Here is a 23,523-nt window from a genome sequence, read left to right as displayed (position 1 = left end):
GAAGCCATAATGCTACCAAGCTTGAGTAAGAACAGCACTGTTTGATATTAGCTCTCCTGTAGTACTTTTATCGCTGTAAGGATTTTAAAGTGCCTTTCTTCTGGAACAAAATCTCGCCCTTTTGAGAATACAAAATTTAACCAACAAAAGGTATGATGTGGGCTGGAGATATGTGCGATTTCTTCCCATTTATCTTGAACCCCAGTGTTTGGAATAGGGTACATGATTGTGACATCCTGTGAGGATGCCCAGATGAGCCAATTGTACAAGTAAGGGACCCTAACTTCTCAAATGTGCTGCTACTACTACTGATAGGCACTAGAGGTGCTGCAGACAAGGCATATGGAATGACAACAAGCCATAAGTATTTTTGATGTGAATATCTGATTGAGATATGACAATAAGCATCCTATACAGCAAGAGCCCCAAACCAGTCTTGAATTGATCAAGACTTGGATACACAAGCAGAGGTTGAACTTTCTGTTGAAAGAGTTGAGTTTTTGAAGGTCTAAAATGGACCAGAGACCTCCATCTTTCTTTGGGATCAGAAACAACCTGGAATAAAATCCATTCCCTTGTAACTCTTTGGGAACTTCCTCTATGGAATCCAACTCCAGTATTGAATGAATTTCTGATCTGAGCATGTCCTCAGGCAAAAGATGCATGAAAAGAGATGGGGAAGGAGAGTTGTGGCAAGGGATAATGTTTAACTGAATGTTGTACAGTCTCCAAGATCCATCGGTCCGTGTATATAAGAAACATGAGAGTGTTTTCAAATGAAGGTAAGCCCTCTTATAGGTTTAAAACTGACCTAATTTTCTTGGGTGTCCCATCAAACTTGAGGCTGGTGCAGAGGAAGGTGATACAGTGGAACTCCCACTAGCTCATGATAGCTACGGCTGCTAATGCTGAACAAAGGGCTGCTGTTGGTATAGGAAGTAGAGGCTTGGTATGGTTTCTCTGGCAACAAAACTTTGATTCCCAAATTCTTTTCCTAGGGGGCTGAGAAATCCCCAGAGACCTTGCAGCAGACCTGGTATCTTTCAGTTTTTCTAGAACCTTGTCCGAGAGCTAAATAGCCTCTCACCATCAAATTGTAGGTCCTGGATGGAAGTTCTTGTTTCTGGAAGAATTCCAGAACATAGATACACGTGGTGCCTCAAAGTAATTGTGGATGCTTCAGCTCTAAACATTATATCAGAAGCATCAAATGATGTTCTCAAGGATGCATAGCAACTAAATGACCTTTGATAACCAGGGCTTTGGCCAGTTATCTCTGGTCTTCAAGCCAAGGCTGGGCAAACAGTGCTATTTTACATTACTGCCTGATAACTCACCACTAATTCTCAGCTTGGCAGAGGAAAACATCTTTCTACCCTCTGCATCTAGTTGCTTAGTTGCTCTAACAGAAGGGGTAGAGTGGACTACACCTTTATCACAATTATCAAGTGAGCTGCACTTTATACCCCTTCTAGTCTGTCTTGAGTGCACTTCACAGGTGACTGGCCTGGCCACCTTCACCCTCTCACAATGGTGAAACCACATGGTCCTACTACTCAAACTGGATCTCTGAGCTGCAGTCCCCATTTACCAATTGTGTTAACTTGACAGACCCAAGTGGGTCTGGCACTTTTCCTCCAGGAGCTTGTGAAATAATAAGATTGCGGGGACAGAGAAACAGCTTCTTCTTCTTCAAAAAAAAAAAAAAAAGTATAATTTATTCACCAAAAGGTACATACCAAGCCAAGCAGATGGTATAAATAATTAAAGACTTATATTCTCATTTCCCCTACCTGCACCTTTGATAAGTTCCATATAGCCCAGTTACCTTCCTCTCTAGGCTGGGAGAAGCAGACTGCTTGCTGCAGCTTCTGTCTGCCTCATTCAGCCTGTGTGCCAGGCTCAGTCTGCTAACAACCCTTTCTCCCTTTCTTCCCTCCCTCCATCCCTGCTAGGCTAGGATCTTTAAGATTTTATTATATGCTTTGATCCTAGGTTTTGCCCAGAAAAAGTAAACTTCGTCAGCCTAGCGGGCGCCAGGTCTGGAGTTATTTCCCACTTAATAGCTTCTCCATTGTTCCTGAAGGATGTTGGCTATTGCTTATGATAGCACCTTATCTTTGCCATTGTTTTATTTCCTGTTCGTTTCCCGTTACAACTTCCTTTGACTTAAATCCGTAGAATCAGAGAAGAGAATAACAGGTAAACTGAGGCACGTATATTTACAAATAATACACATAACTCCCTCATTCTGCACAACCGCCCTTTAGCTCTTTGGGCAGGAATCACCACTACCAATGAATTTGTAGGTGGAAGGATCAAAAAAAAAGATGACACCAGAAGGCAGCTCCATATAGTTTGCTTTTTTAGTAACTGCCAGTCCTGATGCTCGGTTTAATCAGGTATTTTATGCCAGCTGTAATAAACTTCCTAGAATTCACTAGGTAATATTACTCCTAGAGGATGAACTCAGAATACTGAAAACTAAGTGTAGTTTCCTCTTGTTACCAAAGGGACGTTTAAGGTAGCAGCCATTCTTTCTGCAACCTGGAACATATATTCTACAAGGAGAGGAATAAGATGATGCACCCACGTTCTTATGTGGAAAAGTTTGAACATCTGGATCTGGATCTATAGTCAGAGGTTCAATAGGCTCTTCTATTGCTCTACCTCAGACAATGTGCTTGAGACAAATCTCTTGGTCCCTAGCAAGTGTAACAGTTCTGGTGTAGGACATTTCCCTTGAACCCTTTTGGGAGAAGGTTTCCTTTGTGGCTGTCTTTCTTCAGCCCTTTTAAATTCAGGATAATATCTATAGGGAAGGCCAATATGGCCACATTGCCCATGGTGGTATGTTCCAGTTCTGCCAGTATCCAGTAGGGAATTCCCTATTATAGCCTGTAGTGAGGGAAGGTGATCTCATGGTCAGAAAGACTGGAAGCAAGAGTCTAGGTAATACTCTCCAGGAGGAATAGGGTAAGGAAAGGTATTAGTTCAGGGTGAAGATGATCTATATGAAGCAATAAGAGGGCTAAAGACCTTCCACCAAACTTCCATACACATATACACCAGAAAAAGGAAAAGTGGCAGGGTAAGAAACATGCCTCTTGAACCATGTCTTATCTTTAATTCTCACATATCAGAACCAAGGACCTGTGCAGGGTACTAAAATCTTTAATCAAAAAAGAACTCAAAACTAACTAAACTAAAGATGGTGATGGCACTAGGAATGATCCATTCCAATGAATCTGGATTCAAGAACCTAAAAGAGGGTTCCTAGTTCACCTGCTATCACAGTTGGCAGGAACGGAGGCAGCTGGCATGCCTCACCTTCTTTTGTAGCTCCCAGCCTCCGAATGCCCAGAGTCATGAGAAGAGAGGCAGAGTGCACAGCAGCATTCCAGCAGACACTGCTACTAGAAGGTTCCCTCAGTCCAAGCCACGGTGTTGGCACATCTCGAGTATGAATATGCAGAGGCCACTTGAAAAAGAAAAAAACAGTTACTCACCTTCTCATAACTGTTGTTCTTCGAGATGTGTTGTTCATGTCCATTCCAATCAGGTGTGCGCGTGCACACGTGCACAGTGGCCAGAAGATTTTTTGCATAGTTTGGGCGCCCCCTGGAGTCACACCTTCATGGCGCTCAATATAGAGCCCTGGCAACCCGCCACCCCTTTAATTCCTTCTCGCTGGCTACTCAGACAGAGGGGAAGGAGGGTGGGTATTGGAATAGACAACAACACATCTCGAACAACAGTTACGAGAAGATGAGTAATCGTTTTTTCTTCTTCGAGTGCTTGTGCATGTCCATTCCAATCAGGTGACTCCCAAGCCCAAGTTCAGAAGGCAGGGTCAGAGTTGTCCACTGGTTGGAGTACTGCTCGTCCGAAGGCCGCATCATCTCTGGCCTGTTGGGTAATCGCATAATGCGTGGTGAAAGTGAGTATGGAGGACCACATCGCCGCACTACAGATTTCCTGGGTGGGAACCTAAGCCAGGAACGCTGTAGATGAAGCCTGCACTCTGGTGGAGTGTGCAGTGATCGGAGGTGCAGAAACACCTGCCAGGCTGTAGCACTCACAAATACAGGACATTATTCATGAGGAGATGCATTGGGATGACAAAGGTTGACCTTTAATCCTGTCCGCCACTCCCACAAATAACTGGATCGATTTTCTGAACGGTTTCATTCTCTCGATGTAAAAGGCCAGTGCCCTGTGGACATCCAGAGAGGGGAGTCTCTGCTCCCTGCCGCTGGAATGTGGCTTAGGGTAGAATACTAGGAGAAAGATGTCCTGGTTGATGTGAAACTGCGACACAACCTTCGGGAGGAAAGCAGAATGAGACCTGAGCTGAACCTTGTCCTTATAGAACACTGTGTAGGGAGTGTCTGATGTTAGGTCCCTGAGCTCAGACATTCTTCTGGCTGAGGTTATTGCTACCATGAACGCCACCTTGTAAGAGAGGTAGAGCAGGGAGAACGGTTCAAAGGTGGACCCCCATGAGCCTAGAAAGGACCAAGTTGAGGTCCCAGGCAGGGACAGGCTGACGGACATTAGGGTATAGCCTGTCGAGCCCTTTTAGGAATCGGCTGACCACGGTGCTAGCAAACACAGAGCGGCCCTGCGCGCCCAGGTGGAAGGCCGACACGGTGGCTAATTGCACCTTTATCAAAGGCAACAAGAGTCCCTCCTGCTTCTGATGGAGGAAGTAGTCCACAATGAGTGGCACTGAAGCTAGCATAGGCTCCAACCAGATTGAAAAATCTCTTCCACTTGGCAAGGTATGTGGCTCCCGTAAAGGGTTTCCTTCTGCTAAGGAGGACCTGTCTAACCTGGTCTGAACAGGAAAGCTCCAATGGATTTAACCATGGAGCTTCCACGCCTTTAGAAGAAGAAACTGGAGGTTCAGGTATTGGAGACGTCCATGAACTTGTGCGAGAAGGTCCGGGAAGAGTGGCAAGGTAATTGGGACTCCCACAGAATGTCTAGGAGAGATGTGTACCTGTGGCTGATGGGGCCAGGGTACTGCTATCAGTATGACGACCTGAGCTCGATCTCTGCAGATCTTGAGAAGCACCTTGTGAACGAGTGGTATGGGTGGAAAGACGTATAAGAGAGAACCTCCCCAATGGACGAGGAACGAATCCGTGCTGGAGCCTGGGCTGTGATTCTGGAAGGAGCAGAAAAGCTGGCACTTCCTGTTGCGTCGCATGGCAAAGAGGCCTACGTGGGGAAAACCTCACCTCTGGAAGATTGAAATTGTGACGTCCGGGCGAAGGTACCACTTGTGGCTGTGAAACAACCTGCTGCGGTGGTCTGCCAGCATGTTCTGTATCCCGGGGAAGTATGATGCCTGCAGGTGTATTGAATGTTCTACACAGAAGTCCCAAAGCATGAGGGCTTCCTGGCACAGGGGAGGGGAGTGTGTATCCCCGCTTGCTGATATAGAACATTGCTGTTGTATTGTCAGTCATGATTGATACACATTGTCTGGTTAGGTAAGGACAGAAGGTCTGACATGCTAGGCACATCGCTCTCACCTCTCTGACATTGATGTGGAGACCCAGATCTGCTTAAGGCCAGAGGCCTGGAGTCTTGCAGTCTCCCAGATGAGCTCCCCAGCCGAAGCCTGACGTATCCGTCACCAGTGACAGAGACAGCTGTGGGGTGGTAAAGGGAACCCTTGAGCACACTTCCTGAGCGTCGATCCACCGTAGGAGGGAGTTGAGGACCAAGCGAGGCAGGGTCACAATCCTGTCCAAGCTGTCCCGGGCTGGGCGATACACTGATGCGAGCCACAACTGAAGCGGTCGAACCGCGAGTCTGGCATGCTGCACCACATAAGTACAGACAGCCATGTGTCCAAGAAGTTTCAGGCAGTTCCTTGCTGTAGTGGTGGGGAACTGAGGCCTCGAATTATATCGTCCAGGGCCTGAAACCTTGCCTCCGGCAGGTATGCCCCAGCTTGGGTCGAGTCCAGTTCTGCCCCTATGAACTCTATCCTCTAGACGGGAGACAGAGTCAATTTTGCTTTGTTTAGAAGTAGACCCAGGCTGTTGAAGGTGGCTCTGATCAATCTGATCTGAGCTTTCACTTGGATCCTGGAGCGGCCTTTGATCAGCCAGTTGTTAAGGAACCTGTACCTGGTGCCTTTGCAATAAACGCGACGACAGCTGCTGACAGGCCGAACGGGAGGACGGTAAATTGGTAGTGGGTACTGTTGACCACAAATCTGAGGTACTTCCTGTGGGGCTGAGAGATTGCGATATGAAAATATGCGTCCTTCAAGTCGAGGGCAGCATACCAGTCTGCTGGATCTAGCGAGGTGATGATGGAGGCCCAGAAAACCATGCAGAACCAGAGTTTCTTCATGAACTTGTCACATTCTCACAGGTCCAGGATAGGCCTGAGGCCGCCTTTGGCTTTAGGTATTAGGAATACCGGGAATAAAAGCCCTCGCCCCTGTGTCCTTGAGGAACCTCCTCCACTGCCCCTAGTGATAGGACCAACTGCACCTCCTGGAGCTGCTCGTGAGAAAGGTCCCTGAAGAGGGATGGAGAAGGAGGGTGGAAAGGCGGGAGGGCATAGAATTGGATGGAGTATCCCTTCTCTACCATGCGGAGCATCCAGCGGTCCAAAGTGATACGAGACCATTCATGGCAGAAAGGGGACAGTTGGGAGGAAAAGGTAAGGTGGGGTAGATCCAGTCTCTGATCTGGTGCGCCATCCTCGACCGCACCTTCAAAAGGACCGACTGTCCAGCTTCTTTTTCTTCTGAGACACCGTCGAGTGGAGTCGGTGCCTGCTCTCTGCCGGGCCTCGGGAGGTGCCGTGCCTGTGCCGAGCATCCTGGGCCGAAATCTTTTCTCAGCGTCAAGCTTGAGGATGGTGCTGGGGCACTCTGCGTCAAGGAGCATGTGTTAGGGGCCGGGTCCCCTCAGCCCGGGTCCAAATAGGGGCACAGAGCTTCCTCCATGAGGATCACTTTAAGCCGCTGTTCCCTTTCTTTAAGAGTTCTAGGGCGGAACTCGTGGCAGATCTTATGGTGATCCTTTTGGTGACCCTCCCCTAGACAACGTAAGCATGAAGAGCGTGGATTGCACTTCACGCAGGCCACACAGATTTTAAACCCCAGGGATCGCGGCATACCACGGCTCCAGGAAGTCGAAATGGGGGGGGGGAACCTCCAAGAACTCTAATTACTAATTACTAACAAAACTAAGGTAAACTATATACAAAGAACTGTACAATGTGCTTGCTAAGCATGGACTACGGGAAATTCCAGCCAACCGTCACTGGCGGTAAGAAGGAACTAAAGGGATGGTGGGTCGGCAGGTCTTTATATAGAGCGCCATGAAGGCACGACTCCAGGGGGTGCCCAGACCGACCCGACGGATGCTGCTATGGAAAAAATTACTAATTACTAGTTACTAAAGAACTATAGAATGTGCTTGCTAACAAGGACTATGGGAAGTTCCAGCCAACCGTCACTGGCGGTAAGAAGGAACTGATGGGGTGGCGGCTCAGCAGGGCTCTATATTGAGCGCCATAAAGGCACGACTCCAGGGGGCGCCCAGACCGATCCAATGGATGCTGCTATGGGAAAAATCTTCTGGCCACTTTGCACTTGTGTGCACACACACCTGATTGGAATGGACATAAACAAGCACTCGAAGAAGAATTAGGCATTACATTGTACCCTGAAGGTGACTATATTTGGAATCTGTTTGGCTGCCAAAGGCAATGGATAATCTGTATAATTATTTACATTTTAGGGCAATATGCAATTTAAAACAGTTTCTGCTCTGCAATTGGACATACAAGCCTTAGTAAACTAGAAATAAGGCACAGGATTTAGGGTTCTTAATAAAATATTTTAAATAAACAACAGAAAATAGAACATAAAGCATTATGGTAAGTTGTCAGGGTATAGTATGTTGGATACATCAGTAAAGATACAAACACGTTACTACTGCAAAAATTGAGAAAAAAAATGGGAAAAACTGTTATCCAGTAAAAAAAGTCAAAACAGTTAAATAAAACTATCAGCATGAAACTACCAATTACTAAAAATTAAAGCCCTTAACAAATCCCTTCAAGCCTCTACATACTTCATCCTGTTTATGTCTTTGATTTAATTTCATTCTATTTGCTTACTTGCTTCCTTATTTGCTCCTTATGCTTTTTACCAAATACACCTCTACCTCGATATAATGCTGTCCTCGTTAGCCAAAAAATCTTACCGTGTTATAGGTGAAACTACGTTATATCAAACTTGCTTTGATCCGCCAGAGTGCGCAGCCTCCCCCCCGGAGCACTGCTTTACCGTGTTATATCCGAATTCGTGTTATATCGGGGTAGAGGTGTGCCTTGCTTTATTGATCCCTACACTTAGTTTTTGCTTTCTTGACTTTGTACCGTCTCTTATGTTACCACTTACACTTGGAAAAATATCTCTTTCTTTCCAATAAACACCATCCTTCTATTTAGTAATCTCCTCAAAACTCCCCTCAGGAATCAATCATTCCTTGTTATCCATATAATCTCTCCTCACTCTCCCCTTTCTTCCCTGGTCCCTACAGCTTTTCCACATTTAGACACTCACGAGTATCACTGGCCTGGGACAATCTTTTTAAACGTTTTTAAATTTAGCCTCTTTTTGGGGGCTACTCCTTTTCATACCAGATATTATTTATTCCAATAAACTTTTTTTTTTAATTGTTTTAGCCACACAAAGTACAAAATAGACAAACTTTGAATTACAAAGCTTAAACTACAAAGATTTCTTTTGATTGCTGCTGTTCTTGCTACTCACTTCTCTCTCTCAAAAAATCTCATAATGGGCATATAACTCCATAACTCACATAGTTAAAACAATTTACTAGCATTTGGGGATTAAGAAACTAAGAAGAGATTCATATTGATTAATTTGGGGAACAATAAGAGTAGGTTTAATATGAATGTCTCTGTGCTCCAAATTGTTCTTCACTTCTCTACTATTCAGGTTAATAGTAACTGAAAAGAATAATTAAGTGAAGCAATAAATAAAATATTTCATACAAAGGTAATTGTGTTCCTATTTCTTTTACCCCATTTGTAAACGATCTTTAGAAAACTGGTCCAATATCAGATTACATTAGTACCATAAAAACAAATTGTTTAAGAAGCAGTGCAAACATTCACTTACCCTGCAACAGTTCAGCTCCTCTGCTGTCAGTATGATTGTTCCACATTTCTTCCCCGGAATTCCTCTGAAAACAAACAGCAAATATATGCTTCAGAATGATTTAATACCATTTAGCGAAAACTTCCCATGCCAGCAGCCAAAATTCCACAGATGTGATTTTAGTATCTTATCATAAAGGAAACCATAAATAGTTTGTATTTCATGGCTAGGAGGCAGCCATAAATTAATATCCTCCGTGAGACAGGCTACAGCTAACTCAAGCTGAATACTAGAATGTGCCATTGCTAGTCAGACTGCTGAAAGAGGACTCGGTCGTCTTGTATTTTAAATAGTATAATTCGTACCTTGAAACACAAGTGTTTGTCTCCAACTGTGCTGTGCAAGGATTGGGGTTAAAGACAATGAATAGGGCTCAAAAAAGTGAGAGAGTATCTTGGGAATGTGGTAAATGGAATGTTATTTATTTGATAAAATAATTAGTTTAGAGCTACAAATTAGAGAAAAGATAGCAAAAATCTTCATATGGGATAGGATGGCCATGTCAACTCTTCTACCAGGTGTGCTAAAAAAAGAGCTGCTGAGAAGTTGGAAAAAACTGCAGTTTAACAGTTCTTAAAAGGTGTACTGTTTCTTGAGGAATTTGTTCGCACAAAACTCCAAAAACAATTTGGAAGATAATGAAACGTCTTTACTTTGTGATGTCTTACTACAAAGTGTTTAGTTATGTATAACTGCTACCATTATGTTAGCAGCAGTAGCTATAAAATAACTTTTAATGCAACAAACTAAAAAATTAGCAAGAGAAGAAATAATTAGGGCTGTCAAGTGATTAAAAAAATTAATTACAATTAATCGCGCTGTTGTTAATAGAATACCATTTATTTAAATATTTTTGGATGTTTTCTACATTTTCAAATATATTGATTTCAATTACAACACAGAATACAGAATATACAGTGCTCACTTTCTATTATAAATATTTTCACTGTAAAAAAACAAAATAAATAGTATATTTCAATTAACCTAAGTACTGTAGTGCAATCTCTTTATCATGAAAGTTGAATGTACAAATATATAATTATGTACAAAAAACAAACTGCATTCAAAAATAAAACAATGTAAAAAAACTTTAGAGCCTGCAAGTTCACTCAGTCCTACTTCTTTGTTCAGCCAATCACTCAAACAAATTTGTTTACATTTGCGGGAGATAACGCTGCCCACTTCTAGTTTACAATGTTACCTGAAAGTGAGAACAGCCGTTCGCATGGCACTGTTGTAGTTGGCGTCACAAGATATTTACATGCCAGATGCACTAAAGATTCATATGTCCCTTCATGCTTCAAACACCATTCCAGAGGACATGCATCCATGCGGATGACGAGTTCTATTCAATAATGATCCAAAGCAGTACAGATCAACGCATGTTCATTTTAATAATCTGAGTCAGATGCCACCAGCAGAAGACTGATTTTCTTTTTTGGTGGTTCAGGTTCTATAGTTTCCACAATGGAGTGTTGCTCTTTTAAAACTTCCGAAAGCATGCTCCACATCTCATCCCTCTCAGATTTTGGAAGGCACTACAGCTTTTTAAACCTACGGTCGAGTGCAATAGCTATCTTTAGAAATCTCACATTGGTACCTTCGTCGCATTTTCTCAAATCTGCAGTGAAAATGTTCTTAAAATGAACAGGTTCTGGGTCATCATCCAAGACTGCTAAAACATGAACTATATGGCAGAATGTGGGTAAAACAGAACAGGAGTCATAATTCTCCCCCACAGAGTTGAGTCACAAATTTAATTAAATGCATTAATTTTCTTCATGAGCATCGTCAGGATGGAAGCATGTCCTCTGGAATGATGGCCGAAGCATGAAGGGGCATACGAATGTTAGCATATCTGGCAGGTAAATACCTTGCAATGCCTACTACAAAACTTGTTTCTCTGAGTGACTGGCTGAACAAGTAGGACTGAGTGGACTTGTAGGCTCTAAAGTTTTACATTGTTTTGTTTTTGAGTGCAGTTATGTAACAAAAAAAAAAATCTACATTTGTAAGTTGCACTTTCACAATAAAGAGATTGAACTACAGTATTTATATGAGTTGAACTGAAAAATACTATTTCTTTTACCATTTTTACAGTGCAAATATTTGTAATCAAAAATAATATAAAGTGAGCACTGTACACTTTGTATTCTGTGTTGTAATTGAAACCAATATATTTGAAATTGTAGAAAAACATCCACAAATATTAATAATTTTCAATTGGTATCCTATTATTTAACAGTACGATTAAAACTACAATTAATCAGGATTAATTTTTTGAGTTAATCGCGTGAGTTAACTGCGATTAATCGACAACCCTAGAAATAATATATTGTTTTTATGGGGGAAAAGGTACAGAATAGATTCTTATACCAGAGAGCTACATTAATTAAGAATACAAAGGACAGACATCTTGTTTGACAGAAGCCAGTGCAGGATGGTTCAGAGGTAGGTGTAAATACTCAACATTCACTTATTTGCACAATATTATCCCATACATGGGTAATTTCTTTCCGACTCCTGCCTGTGATCAGTTTATACTATAAAACATGAGCCTTAATAGTCACTGTTGTAATGTTATTCAAACCAATAAATCTCAAGTGTCTCCACCTTGTGGAGCGGAGAGTGAAGATGTGGCAAAAGTGCATTGAGGTACTAAGTCTCACCCAGACACAGAAGGCAATGGATGTGGGTATCAATCTCTGGTCTGATTGCCAAACCTCTTGAAGCGCTTAAGGTGCCAAAGGGACAAGTAAACTATCGTATACTACTCTATGCAAACTACTTACAATAAGATCTTAAGATAGACTTAAGGAAAAACCTAGTCTTGAGGACACAAATAAAAGTCTCATTTGCTCTTTGCAATGTGGCAGAGGAAATGAGGCAGCTGGGAGGTAAATTCTCTTACTAGAGTACAGCAATGACATCACCTTTGCATGGGAACTGTCATGCATTTCCAATTGATTCAAAGCTTTTCAAGGTAGTTCTGTAGATTGAATATAGTGCTTGTGATATTAATTAATGGAAACCCCTATAATTTGCCATTTTATGGAAAAGGTAATTTAGAAATGTCTTACAATGTTAAACTTTGATTGGAACCAGTTTTCATAACCCTCTCCTGTAAAACCAAGCTCTCCAGGCAGCCTGAGTCTAACTAAACAAGTTTTGAAGGAAAGGAAATTTTTAAAAAGTAATCCTTGAAATACACACAGACCTTAAAATGTCTTTTCATACTATGACACAATATTTTAGGCTTGATACTTATATTTTTTGTAGGACAAGAAGTTCTTTATTCTAATGAAAAATTGGAAATCTGCCCTTTCTGGTGCATCACACAATAACCAATTCTAGCCGTATTGGCTCAAGGATGCATCTGATCTTAAATTTGTCATCAATCCGAGGCTGAAAATTGCCCATCCTGGGCTGTATATCACTGTATTTTGGAGTGTGGATTCCACATTTGAGGGGAAAAGGAATAATTCTCTCTGGCACAGGAAAAACCACCCCCCCCCCCACACACACACACACTTACTTTTAGTTATATAATTGTACCAGTTTAAAAAACAACATTAATATAAAAATGTTTTAGTCAAAATTAATTAGCTCTTTGTAAAGTCACAAATTATTTCACTAATCAAGTTTTCATTAATCAAGTTAATTCTCTCTAAAATGATTTTAATGCTTTTTTTTTTTTTTTACTTTTTGTTAATACATTTGTCACATCATAAACTAAGTCTGAATTAAAATTAAGGATTTGTTCATAGATTTTGAACTCTATCAAGAAATCAAACCGTTCCTTTTAAAAAAAGTCATCCTAATGAAATCAGATTTTTTTTTAACTACCAAAAGTAGAACAAAAATGACATATATATCTAAATTAATTCAGGGAAGCTAAAACAAGATGCTTATTGTAATGCCATGGAATAATAATCTGATATATTGATTTTTTACACCAGAGCAGCAATTTCATACAACAATCTCTTACTGTATATATTTACTATCATATCTAATAAGTAGTAAAGGGCTCTGACTCTTGGAATATATCATCTTGCAGGATTCTCACTCCTGGGTTTCAGCATCTAAGTCTGATATAGGTGAAACTGCCTGAAAGTACTATGAGCTCTTAAGGGTGTGAGCCAACCTCGCCTCCATACACTTCTTACATGCACCTACAGCAACTGGCTTGAATGTTACAATTAGTTTGTGACTGACCTCCCTCAAATTAAGCCAATCACCATCTATTTGGAAAAATCAGGCCTCAAAAGCAGAAATAATAAACTCAGTACATGTACATACATAACATAATCAGTAACAAACAAACACCAAACTCCAAACTCTGAGGGGCGATGGGAGAGTGAGAATCTTGCAAGAGGATATCTCTAATGAAACAGAATGGAATCTAAGTAGTTTTCTGTCCTCTGAAGATATCATCTGTGCAGAATTCTTACTCCTGGAAAGCAATGAGCTCAAAGATGTCCAAAGGAAAACATTATATAGTAACTACTAAAACGGTTGAAAGAACAAAGACAAATACCATCAAGGAACAAGGTTTATGTTCTTTTCTTTTCTTTTCTTTTATTTATTTATTAAATAAGAGGTAAAAGTTACCTCCCATACACATCAGCCTTCACCAATAAAAAGCTGGGAAGATGCAGAACATGACCCAACAACCACAAAAACCATTCCAAAAATCTTATCAACTCAATGGAGGTACATGCCGAAGAAACAAAAATTCCAGAAAGTGGGAGTGACTAGACTCTCATGCCTTGGAAAAAGAACTACAGAACTGCAAGAAACAGCAGAACACTCTGTATGGTATTCAAGTGTGGTTAGAGAACTGGTGCACTCTCCCTTTAAGACAGGCATGGGGAATGACTCTCTTGTATTGGCCACCTCTGAGACAGATAGCAAGAGCAAGACAGCAGGCGGGGGCGGCTCCAGGCACCAGTGCAGCATGCCTCCAGCGGCATGCCTGCGGGAGGTCCGCTGGTCCCATGGCTTCAGCAGCAATTCGGCGGCGGGTACACCGAAGGCACGGGTCCGGCAGATCACTCGCAGAAACGCCGCCGAATCCGCGGACCGCCTGACTGCCGTGCTTGGGGCGGCAAAAAACACAGCCGCACCTGACAGCAGGTATGCCAATGCAATGACCTAGGCTGCTAAGGCCAGAATATGAATTTGTATATAAATGCTCCTGTAAATAAACCCTGTTTAGTCTATCCTATCCTGTGTGGATCTCCATTCTTGTGAGCAGTTTGAGTGAAGACAGTACAGAGTCTTTAGAAATGGAGTACAAGTATTACTGTCTAGTAGAGCTGGACAGATAATTAATTTTTCAGATTGGCCTACAAATTTAAAAAAAAATAAGAAAAAATATTTTCTGTTTTGAAAATGTTTGGAATTTGTCAGCAAATTGGAAGTCTGTTTCAGGCCAACAAATGTGTGCGTGTAGCCCAGTGGTTAGGGCACTTCCTGGGATGTGGGAGACCCAGGTTTGAATACCCTCTCTTTAGCAAGACTTGAAACTCAGGTCCATTAGGTCTTCCCCCGACAGGTGGGCATTTTAACCATCAGACTAAAGGCTATTTTGCTCAGTCTCCCCTGGTTAAACTGTTCACTGGAACAGAGAGAAGAAGAAGTTACTCACCTTGTGCAGTAACGATGGTTCTTCGAGATGTGTGTCCCTGTGGGTTCTCCACTCTAGGTGTCGGTGCGTCGCTGTGCTGGAGATTTCTCGCAGCACTATTCAGTCGGGGGAAGGGCGCACACAGGAGTAGTCTCGTGCAGCCATTGGAACCTCCTGTAGCACGCACATCCCCCACCATCCGTTCCTTCTCTACCACAGAGCTCGGCTGTGTGAACTCCGAAGTAGAGGGGAGGAGGGTGGGTAGTGAAGCACCCACAGGGGGACACATCTTCAAGAACCATCATTACTGCACAAGAAGAGTAACTTCTTCCTTTTCGAGTGGTGTCCCTGTGGGTGCGCCACTCTAGATGCTCGTAGAGCAGTACCACACCAGAGGTGGTAGGGGTTCAGAGTTATGTATAAGTGTGTGATGAGAGCACTGTGAGGTCAACGACAGAGTCTGAGACAAGGCCTTAGGTGATAGTGTGATGCTTTGCAAAAGTGTGCTCCAATGTCCAGGTTGCAGCTCTACTAGTATCTATTAAGGGGACATTGTTCAAGAATGCAATTGATGTTGCCATGGCTCGCGTTGAGTGCGATCTGATGCCCACAGGGGTTTTTTTGTGATGTAGGTGGTAGCAAGTTTGAATACAGGTAGAGACCCATTTGGAGAGTCTCTGGGTAGATATTGTAGAGCCCTTGGAGCGCTCTGCTGTAGAGACAATAGTCTTGGCGACTTACAAAATGGTTTAGTTTTGTCCAAGTAGAAGGCTACAGCCCATCTGACATCAACCATATGCAACGTTGCTTCTTGAGAGTCGTTATGTGGCTTGGGATAGAAGGCAGGTGAGTGTATGGTTTGGTTAATATGAAAATTTGTAGCCACTTTAGGCAAGAATTTTGGGTGAGGATGTAACATGATTTTGTCTTTGGTAAATACAGTGTACGGTGGTTCAGCCATCAATGCTCCTATTTCGCTGACACATCTTGCAGACGTGATTGCCACTAGGAATGTGACTTTCATTGACGTATGTAGGAGCGAGCAGGTTGCTAGAAGTTGGAAGGGTGGTCTTCTGAGACATTTGAGCACAAGATTGAGATCCCATGGTGGTGCAGGTTGGCGTACTTCTGGGTACATGTTCTGTATACCTGCTAGAAAGCGCCATGCAATCAGGTGAGCAAATATTGAAGCCCCTTCTATCTGTTTGTGGAGGGCCATGATGGCAGCCAGGTGTACTTTAATAGAACTTATGGCTAACCCCGTTCCTTAGGTTCTAGTAGGTTGTCTAGGATCATAGATAGAGGCGCCGTGGTCCTGTCCAGCTGTTTTTGCTGACACAAAAGGGAGAATCTTCTCCACTTGTGGCATTAAGTATTTCTAGTCATGAGATGATGGCTATTTACTAAGACCTGTTTTACTTTTTCTGAACACTTCAATTCCCCATGTTGGAACCAGGGAGGAGCCAAGCTTTGAGATGGAGTTTCACTGGGTCTTGATGGAGCGTCCTGGGTGTTATGGGACAGGAGGTCCGTCCGGAAAGGCAGCCGTTGTGAGGCACAGACTGCTAGACGTGAGAGGTATGGAAACCAAGTCTGTCTGGGCCATGTGGGGACAATGAGAATGATGTATGCTCTGTCGAGTCATATCTTGCAGATGACCCTTGGGAGCAGTGGTATCGGTGGAAAGGTGTACATGAGTGACGCGTTCCACGGGATGAGGAAGGCATCCCCTAACGATCCCGGTGCCAGGCCTGCCCTGGAGCAAAATAGTGGACATTTCTGCTTTGTCGCTGAGGTGAAAAAGGTCAATTACTGGGTGACCCCATTTTTGGAATATCGTGCCTAGAACACTGTCGTGGATTTCCCACTTGTCTTCCTATGAGAAGTGCCTGCTGAGGTTGTCGGCTGCAATGTTTTGGCATCCTGGTAGGTATGATGCTGTGATGTTTATACTGTTGCAGATGCAGAAGTTCCATAAATTCATGGCTTCTACACAGCTAGTGAGACCTGGCTCCTCCTTGGCGATTGATGTAAAACATGCACGCCACATTGTCGGTGAGAACAGAGATTAAGGTTTCTCGTATGAGTGGGAGGAAGTGTCGGTATGCATTGTGTACCACACGGAGTTCCAGGAGATTGATATGTAGTCGGGTTTCCGTTGCAGACCACTTGCCTTGTACATTGTCGTGACCCAAGTGGGCGCCCCAACCTATCAGGGAGGCATCTGTTGTAATAATCACCGACGGGGGGGCTCTTGTTGAAAGGGAATCCCGGAGCATACATTCCCCAGCTGTGTCCACCATTGTAGGAAGAGGATAAACCTTGGTGGCAGTGTCACAAGTCTGTTCAGAGAGTCTTTGCTGGGCGCATAGACTGTGCTTAACCAGTGCTGCAGGCAGTGCATATGGAGTCTGGCATACTTTACTACAAAAGTCGTAGCTGCCATACGTCCCAGAATCTGAAGGCATGTCCTCACTGAAGTTTGCAGGCAGATGGTCACCATGGAAATAAGACTGGTCAATGTAGCGAATCCGTGGTTTGGAAATACAGCCTTGGCTTGTATGGAGTCTAGGTCGGCTCCGATAAATCCAATCGCTGGGTTGGTTCCAGGGTGGATTTCTATTTGTTTATCTGTAGACCTAGCTGATGAACCAGGTCTATTGTGGTGTTTTTGAGAACATGTGGGGAGCGGTGGACAGTCCAAAGGGAAGGACTGTATTGGTAGTTTTGGATCCTACTGTGAACCGCAGAAACCGCCTGTGGGCAGGATGTATTGTAATATGAAAGTATGCATCTTGGAGGTTAAGGGCTGCAAACCAGTCTCCCCGCCATCTAGCGCTGGGATTATTGTGGCCAGCGTGACCATTTTGAACCTGTGGTTGCGTACGAACCTGTTGGGTTTTCGGAGATCTAAGATTGGTCTCCATCCCCCTCCTTTCTTCTCTGGTCAGGAAATATTTGGAATAAAAACCCCTCCCTTGGTATTGATGTGGTACTAGTTCTACAGCACCCAGCAGTAGGAGGTGGTCTACTTCCTGTTGCAGAAGGTGCTCGTGAGAGTGGTTCCTGAAGAGGGATGGGGAAGGGAGGAGGGGAGAAGGGATGGCTGTGAAAGGAATGGTGTAGCCAGATTGTATGATTTCCAAAACCCATTGATCTGTGGTTATCGCAGCCCAGGCATGATAAAATGGGCGTAGAACATAAGAACGGCCATACTGGGTCAGACCAAAAGATCCATCCAGCCCAGTATCCTGTCTACCGACAGTGGCCAATGCCAGGTGCCCCAGAGGGAGTGAACCTAACAGGTAATGATCAAGCGATCTCTCTCCTGCCGTCCATCTCCATCCTATGACAAACAGGCCAGGGACACAATTCCTTACCCATCCTGGCTAATAGCCATTAATGGACTTAACCTCCATGAATTTATCTAGTTCTCTTTTAAATCCTGTTATAGTCCTAGCCTTCACAACCTCCTCAGGCAAGGAGTTCCACAGGTTGACTGTGCGCTGTGTGAAGAAGAACCAAAATTGTGGGATGGGGTAGCTGTTGGCACTAGAGGTGTGGGGAGGTTGTGCATACCCTCGACCAAGACTTCAAAACTGTGGCTTAGATGTAGATGGACGGGTGGACGAGGCCTAGTTCTGTGGAGTTTATGGAATTGCTGACTGAAGCACCGCTTTGCCAAATGCTGCATCGTTTCTGGCATGCTGGGTAATGGCATAATGAGAAGTAAAAGTGTGGACCAAGGACCATGTTGCCGTTCTACAGATCTCCTATATCGGGATCTGGGCCAGGAAAGTCACCAAGGAAGCCTGAGCACTAGTGGAATGAACCTTCAGCGCGGGGGCAGGTATGTTTGCCAGATCGTAGCATTCTTGGATGATCCATGAGGATATCCTTTGGGAGGACACTGGGAGGCCCTTCATCCTGTCCGCCACCACAAACAAACAGCTGTTTCACTTTATGAAACAGCTTTGTTCGCTCAATATAAAAAGCCAATGCATGCCAAACGTCCAGGGAGTGGAGCCTCTGCTCCTGGCTGTTAGGTGAGGCTTCGGGGAAAAAAACTGGGAGAAAGATGTCTTGGTTGGCATGAAAATGTAAGACAGCCTTAGGGAGAAAGGCTAGGTGCGGCCGAAGTTGCATCTTATCCTTGTAAAAGATGACATACGGAGGGTCAGACGTGAGGGCGTTGAGCTTGGACACCCTTCTAGCTGAAGTTATTGCGACCAGGAAAGCTACCTTCCATGATCAATAGAGCAGTGAGCATGTTGCCAATGGCTCGAATGGAGGCCCCATCTGCCTTGAAAGAACCAGATTAAGGTCCCAAGCAGGGTCGGTTGCCAATCCTGTGAGTACAGCCTATCCAGTCCTTTAAGAAAATGCAGCACCATCGGGTTAGCAAAGACTGAGTGGCCTGCCTCTCCTGGATGGAACATTGAAATGGTGGCCAGGTGAACCTTTATCAATGAGAGTGACAAACCTGCTGCTTCAAATTTAGCAGGTGGTCCAAGATAAAGGGTACCGAAGATTGCATTGGAGAGGTATGGCTCTGCAAACACCAAATTGAGAATCTCTTCCACTTGGCTAAGTAGGTAGCCCTGGTGGATGATTTCCTACTGCCAAAGAGTACTCTCCTAACATGATCTGAGCATGTGAGCACTATCGGGTGTAACCATGCAGCATCTAAGCTATGAGGTGGAAAGATGTGAGATTTGGGATGCTGGAGCTGGCCAGAAAGCTGGGTGATCAGATCCGGAACTAAAGTTGGGTGATTGGGGTGTCCACTAATCACTCCAGCAGCATGGTGTACCAATGCTGGCAGGGCCAGGCTAGCACCATCAGTATCACTGATTCTGCGGATCTTGAGGAGAACCTTGTGAACGAGCAGGGTAGGTGGGAACGGCCTTCCATGGAAGGAGAAACCTGTGTGCCAGTGAATTTAATTAATTAATTAATTAAATTTAAATTATTTAATTTAATTTAGTGAGCCCAGACTGATTCAGGAAGGAGCAGAACTGCAGGCACTTCCTGTTGCTCTTTGTGGCAAAAAAGAGATTTGGGGAACTCCCCACCATTGGAAAATGTTGTTTACCACATCCAGGTGAATGGACCACTTGTGATTGTGAAAAGATCTGCTGAGATGATCCACTAGCTCATTTTGCGATCCGGGGAGTTAGGAATCCTCCAGGAGTATCGAGTGGGCTATGCAGAAGTCCCAGAGCTTGAGGGCTTCCTGACATAGGGGAGAGGAGTGTACTCTGCCCTGTCTGTTTATATAAAACGTTGTTGTATTGTCTGTCAGCACTGATACGCATCTGCCTTCCAAATGAGCCTACAAGTTTTGACACACCAGACGAACTGCACATCAGTATCAGGGAACTGAGAGTAGAAACAGCTTTGCTGGAGACCAGAGGCCCTGAGTTCTGTGCTCTCTGAAATGTGCTCTCCATCCTACTGCTGATGCGTCAGTAACCAGACACAGCAACGAGTGCTGTTTGGAGAAAGGGACCCCTATGCACGCCATTCGCAGATCGAGTCACCACTGAAGAGTCTCGAGAACCTGCAGTGAGAATGTGACTACTTTGACCAGTCAATACACTGATGCTAGCCAGGCCTGGAGAGGTCTGAGTCTTGCGCGTTGCACTATGTACGGGCAAGATGCCATGTGCCAGACGAGGGGCAGCGTTATAAGGTCAGTCATCTTTTCTCAAGTCTAAACATACATAATTTTTCAACCTTACTCAAAAGTAAGATTTTTTTTAAAAAACTTGTGTGTTTGTTGTTGTCCTCTGGACACTCTCCAATTTGTCACATCTTTCCTAAAGTGTGATGCCCAGAATTGGGCACAGTACTCCAGCTGAGGCCACATCAGCACCAGCTACAGCAGGACAAATATCTCCCGTGTCTTACATATCAGACTCCTGTTAATATACCCCATAAAGACATTAGCCTTTTCTCGCAACTGCATCACTGTTGACTCATTAAAGTTGTGATTCACTCTAACCCCCAGATCCTTTTCAGATGTACTACCTCCTAGCCAGTTACTCCATATTTTATAGTTTGCATTTGAATGTTCTTTCCTAAGTGTAGTGCTTTTCACTTATGTTTATTGAACTTCATCATGTTGATTTCAGACTAATTCTCCCATTTGTCCCAATTCTAATCCTGTCCTCCAAAGTGCTTGCAGCCCCTCCCAGCTTTGTGTAAATTGTTCCAATAATTAACTTGCCTGGACAAAGGTAATTAATTCTGTAGTCATATGGCTTAAACCACACCGATTCATCAAATACAAGAGTAGCAGGAACCACTGTGATCATCTAGTTTGGCCTTGTCTATTGACAGATAATAGGGCTACCCTGATCTAATTCTCATTTGAACTATAGAATATGTTATTGTAGCGCGGCAGTTATCCCACTCCAGCCCTGAAGGGGTTAAAACAGCCCTGGAAAAGGGCTGCTCCGGGGAGCCAATAGGGTAGGCTGACTGGGGAAGCAGCCATAGATGGTCCTATAAAAGGGCTGTGAGCCAGAGGCTGAGTAAGGAGGACTGGGCTGCCTGGGAGCTGATAAGGGTACCTGGAGTGGAGCAGGGCTGGGGGAAGGCCAGACGAGCTAGGGAGCTCCAGCCTGAGAAACACCCAGGCTGCAGGCCTTGCTGAAGGCCCAGAGCAGGTGCTGGGGTTGCAGAGGTGTACCCCAGGATTAGGCAAAGGCAGCAGGTCCAAACCCCCATTGCCAGTGATGAGTGGATTACAGACTGCAGTCTGCCCCAGTGAGTGGGGGCTAGATGATGACTGGCAGTAGCCACTGAGGCAAGGTGGGGATAGAGGATTGGGGGTTCCCCTGGGAGGGGACACCCAGAGATTGCGGGAGTACTGCAGTGGGCAGAACCCTGACGAAAGAGTCACCGGGATCTGGGAGGGACCCGTGGGCCAACGTAAGGCGAGCCACCGGCCAGCAGAGGGCGCTCCGGAGCTGGAGAGCTAATTCCCAGGATGACCAGCAGGAGGCGCCGCACCGGTGAGGGGTCGCCTTGCTACAGTTATCAAAAAATTTCTAGTCTTGATTTTAAAACGGTCAGTAATGGAGAATTCATCACAGCCCTGGGTAAGTTGTTTAAATGGTTAATTACCCTCCCTATTAAAAATGTGTGCCTTATTCCCAGTCTGAATTTGTCGAGTTTCAAATTCCAGCCATTGGTTCTTGTTATACCTTTGTCTGCTAGATTAAAGAGCCTTTTATCAAATATTTGTTCCCTATGTAGGTACTTAAAGACAGCCTTATCCTTCTTAAGCTAAATAGATTGAGTACCTGGAATTTATTACTATATGACATGTTCTCTGATCCTTTGATCAGTCTCATGGCTCTTCTCTGAACTCTCACAATTTATCAACAACCTTCTTGAATTGTGGACCCCAGAACTAGACACAGTATTCCAGCAGCGGTCTCGCCAGTGTCAAATACAGAGATGAAACAATCTCTCTACTTCTACTCAAGATTCCCCTGTGTATGCATCGAAGGATCTCCTCAGCCCATTTGGCCACTGCATCTTACTGCATCCTTGTATTCAGCTGATCTCCACCATTATCCTCAGGTATATTTCACAATCTCTGCTTCCCGGGATAGAGTCCCTCATTCTGTAGTGATGGCCTAAATTCCTTATTCCTATATGTACAATTTTACATTATGGCTGTGTTAAAACACACATTGCTTGATTGCATGCAGTTCACCAAGCTACCAAGATCACTCTTTATTGGTGACCTGTCCTCTCTATTATTTACCTCTTCCCAATCTTTGGGTCATCTCAAAACATAATCCGTGATTATATGCTTTCTTTCAGGTCATTGACAAAAATGTTAAATAGCACATGGCAAAGAACCAATCCCTGTAACACATACATCCTTAGGGCTTAAAGTAAGCATTAGAGGAAGGTGAAAGTCATTCCATAGAGGATGCTTTGTCAGCTCACACAGGTAGTGTCTCTAGCTAGATGGCCTTTCTCCAATCCAAAGGCTAAGAAAAAGAGCTCTTGAAATCCATCCAAGGTCTGTTGTTATGAACATTGTGAGGATGCCATTCCATTATCCTCTTTTTCTGAAGAGGAAGATGTACTCTCCGCACAGGTGCCACCTAGAAAGCACTCATTTTCCAAAGCCAATCTTATAGGCAGCCCATTTCTCCCTGTCCAGAGAAAAATTTAGGTGCAAATGTGTCTTGTAATTAATGAACCACAGGAAATGAGGGTCAGCGCACAGAGCACACTCCGTTCTGAGACACAGATTTAGCTTTTGACATCAACACCCTTTTTGACTAGGTTGCTCTGGTTGGACACTTGCATCCAAATTTTTTAACCTCAGTTACTACTGAAAAGCCAGTACACTTTCTTATCAATCCCTGTATAGCACCACAGGAACAGGACTTCCAGTTTGGATCTGAGCAGCGTTTACATTTGTATTTCCCCTGAATCTGTGTCAGCACCTTCATTAAAGGCTCTTACATTTCCTTAGTTTTTTGAGTCCTCTCCTCATGCTCAAACATCTTAATCTTGTACTCTGAAACACTCACTCTCTTCCCTTGAGCTTATGTCTGAAGAACTCCTCTTGCAGATCAGATACCACTCCTTTCCCCCTTATGCATTTCCTTCAATGTTGTGAGACCCAAGG

At 44.0% G+C, this 23,523-nt stretch overlaps 1 protein-coding gene across 17 annotated transcripts in view; it reads right to left on the bottom strand.

Moving 5' to 3' along the window:
- The window catches only part of CPNE8 (copine 8), a 276,759-nt gene that overhangs the window by 162,263 nt on the left and 90,973 nt on the right, over positions 1 to 23,523 (bottom strand). For 16 of the 17 annotated variants that reach the window (XR_010589760.1, XR_010589758.1, XR_006174072.2 and 13 more), the window contains one exon: positions 9,191 to 9,254. Coding sequence is in view for 11 of the 17 variants with exons in the window: in XM_005286837.5 (XP_005286894.1) it covers positions 9,191 to 9,254 (64 nt within the window). In the remaining 6 variants the exon portion in view is untranslated. Of the gene's footprint in view, positions 1 to 3,124; positions 3,482 to 9,190; positions 9,255 to 23,523 lie in introns of those variants that run through there. The other variant, XM_042848638.2, reaches the window with a different exon arrangement.

This window comes from Chrysemys picta, chromosome 1 (genome assembly GCF_011386835.1).
Source record: "Chrysemys picta bellii isolate R12L10 chromosome 1, ASM1138683v2, whole genome shotgun sequence".
Taxonomy (NCBI): domain Eukaryota; kingdom Metazoa; phylum Chordata; order Testudines; family Emydidae; genus Chrysemys; species Chrysemys picta.
This window is presented reverse-complemented; position numbering and strand designations above follow the sequence as displayed.